The 2018-nt window shown below is 38.5% G+C and overlaps 1 protein-coding gene across 1 annotated transcript; it reads left to right on the top strand.

The window, feature by feature from the left end:
* Positions 1-141: 141 nt before the first annotated feature.
* HELRODRAFT_91765 (hypothetical protein) lies at positions 142-459 on the top strand (the record flags this gene model as incomplete). Its single annotated transcript, XM_009013123.1, has 1 exon — positions 142-459. A coding segment is annotated over one exon (318 nt), but the record flags the coding sequence as incomplete, so codon positions are not given.
* Between the last annotated feature and the right edge of the window lie 1559 nt (positions 460-2018).

Genomic DNA, 2018 nt, shown 5'->3' with positions numbered 1-2018 from the left:
ACATCTTAGGCAGGCGTGTTGCAGCGAAATGATTTGCGTGGACGAGACTTGCTGGCGCCTGGTTTGATTGTTTTATAATTGATCGTGCACCAAATTCAATGAAGTCATTTCAACGAGAATTTGTTGCGCAATCATGTTCAACTTGTCTCGCAACCACCCATGTTCAACTTGCCTCGCAACCATCCATGTTCAACTTGCCTCGCAACCATCCATGTTCAACTTGTCTCGCAACCACCCATGTTCAACTTGCCTCGCAACCATCCATGTTCAACTTGCCTCGCAACCATCCATGTTCAACTTGTCTCGCAACCACCCATGTTCAACTTGCCTCGCAACCATCCATGTTCAACTTGCCTCGCAACCATCCATGTTCAACTTGCCTCGCAACCATTCATGTTCAACTTGCTTCGCGCGTCTGTTCTGCTTGGAAGCTATTTATTTATTAATAATTTCAATTAAGTTTTCGTTGTGTCGATGTTGTCGTTGTATAAATTTATTTGCGTGTGTGTTGTTGTATATATATATATATATATATATATATATATATAATTGTGTGTGTGTGTGTGTATGCGTGTGTGTGTGAAGTGTGTGAATAGAACGAAATTTACTCTTAATGTAGGACGAATATTCTTTAAAAATTGACCTATTCTTCGAATTTTCATACAAAGTAGAACAAATTGTTACTGATGGTATTAATTACTGGTTATCAGCAGACTACAGAGACTACACTGTGCACTTTTTTAACCTTAGATGGTTTGTTTGTTCGTTCGTTTGTTTGTTTGTTATTAAATTTAAGCCGGGTTCGATGCAATTAATAAAGTAGCGATTGAGTTGAAAACAATTTAGAAATGTTACTTCTTTTGAAAGTCTGCAATATGCAAGTCTGATTTATAAATAGGAGACTTGTTACATGTTAAATATTGCATACCTAAAAAATCAATCTTTTTTTTATATGATATTTAACATCACGCATTTTTTTTTAAAAAGTGCTATTTAACCAACCAAACAACGACCAACCAACTGAACAACCATCCAACCAGCCAGCCAAAGCCAACCAAACAATTAAAACCAACCACCTATGTATTCGTAAATGTCTGTATGTGTGAGTGTGTGTTGTTATGTGTGTGCGTGAGTGTGTATGTTTGTGTGCATGATTTTAGCAAGAGAACTCATTAAAAAGAGAGAGAGAGAGAGAGAGAGAGAGAGAGAGAGAGAGGGAGAGGGCTAGGTAGATCATAAATGTACCTGACCAACAACAACCAAATAGAAAGATGAAATTTTGATGACCTCTACCTGACCTCTGACCTCGCATCTGATCTCAACAACTAACTTGAACTTTGTGCGTACATAACTTGAGCGATCGGCTGCACGTGCATTAGGATGGATGGCGATGATGATGATGGCGGTGATGATGATGAAGAAGAAGATGATGATGGTGGTGATGATGATGATGACCACTCACAACATCGCATCGCAACAACTGTGGATGTGGTTTGGTAGTTGTTCAACATTGCATGCAACCACGATGTTGCTGGACTATGACCGTGCCAAATTCGGCGATGATAATAACATTACCAAATGAATGAGTGAATGAATGAATGAATGAATGAATGAACGAACGAACGAACGAACGAACAAACGAACAAACGAACGAACAAACGAGCGAGCGAGAGAACGAATGAATGAAAAAACGGCTGCATGACATGTGGATGAAACACACAAGTTGATGAAAATAGGAAAGAAGAAATGATTGAAAGATTGCGCGAATAAACGAATGAGGAAATGAATTCTTAAAGTGCGCATAAAATTTCCAATAGGTGAACGAAAAACGGCAAACAAACAATGAACAAACAAACGAACGAACGAACAAACAGTGAACAATTAAACAAACTTATCAAACCCTGATGATGGTGATGATGAAGATGATGATGATGATGATAATGATGTAAGTGAACACACAAACCAACAAACGAACGAACGAGCGAACAAACGAACGAACAAAGAATGAGTGAACGAAC

This window comes from Helobdella robusta, assembly GCF_000326865.2.
Source record: "Helobdella robusta unplaced genomic scaffold HELROscaffold_110, whole genome shotgun sequence".
Classification (NCBI taxonomy): domain Eukaryota; kingdom Metazoa; phylum Annelida; class Clitellata; order Rhynchobdellida; family Glossiphoniidae; genus Helobdella; species Helobdella robusta.
This window is presented reverse-complemented; position numbering and strand designations above follow the sequence as displayed.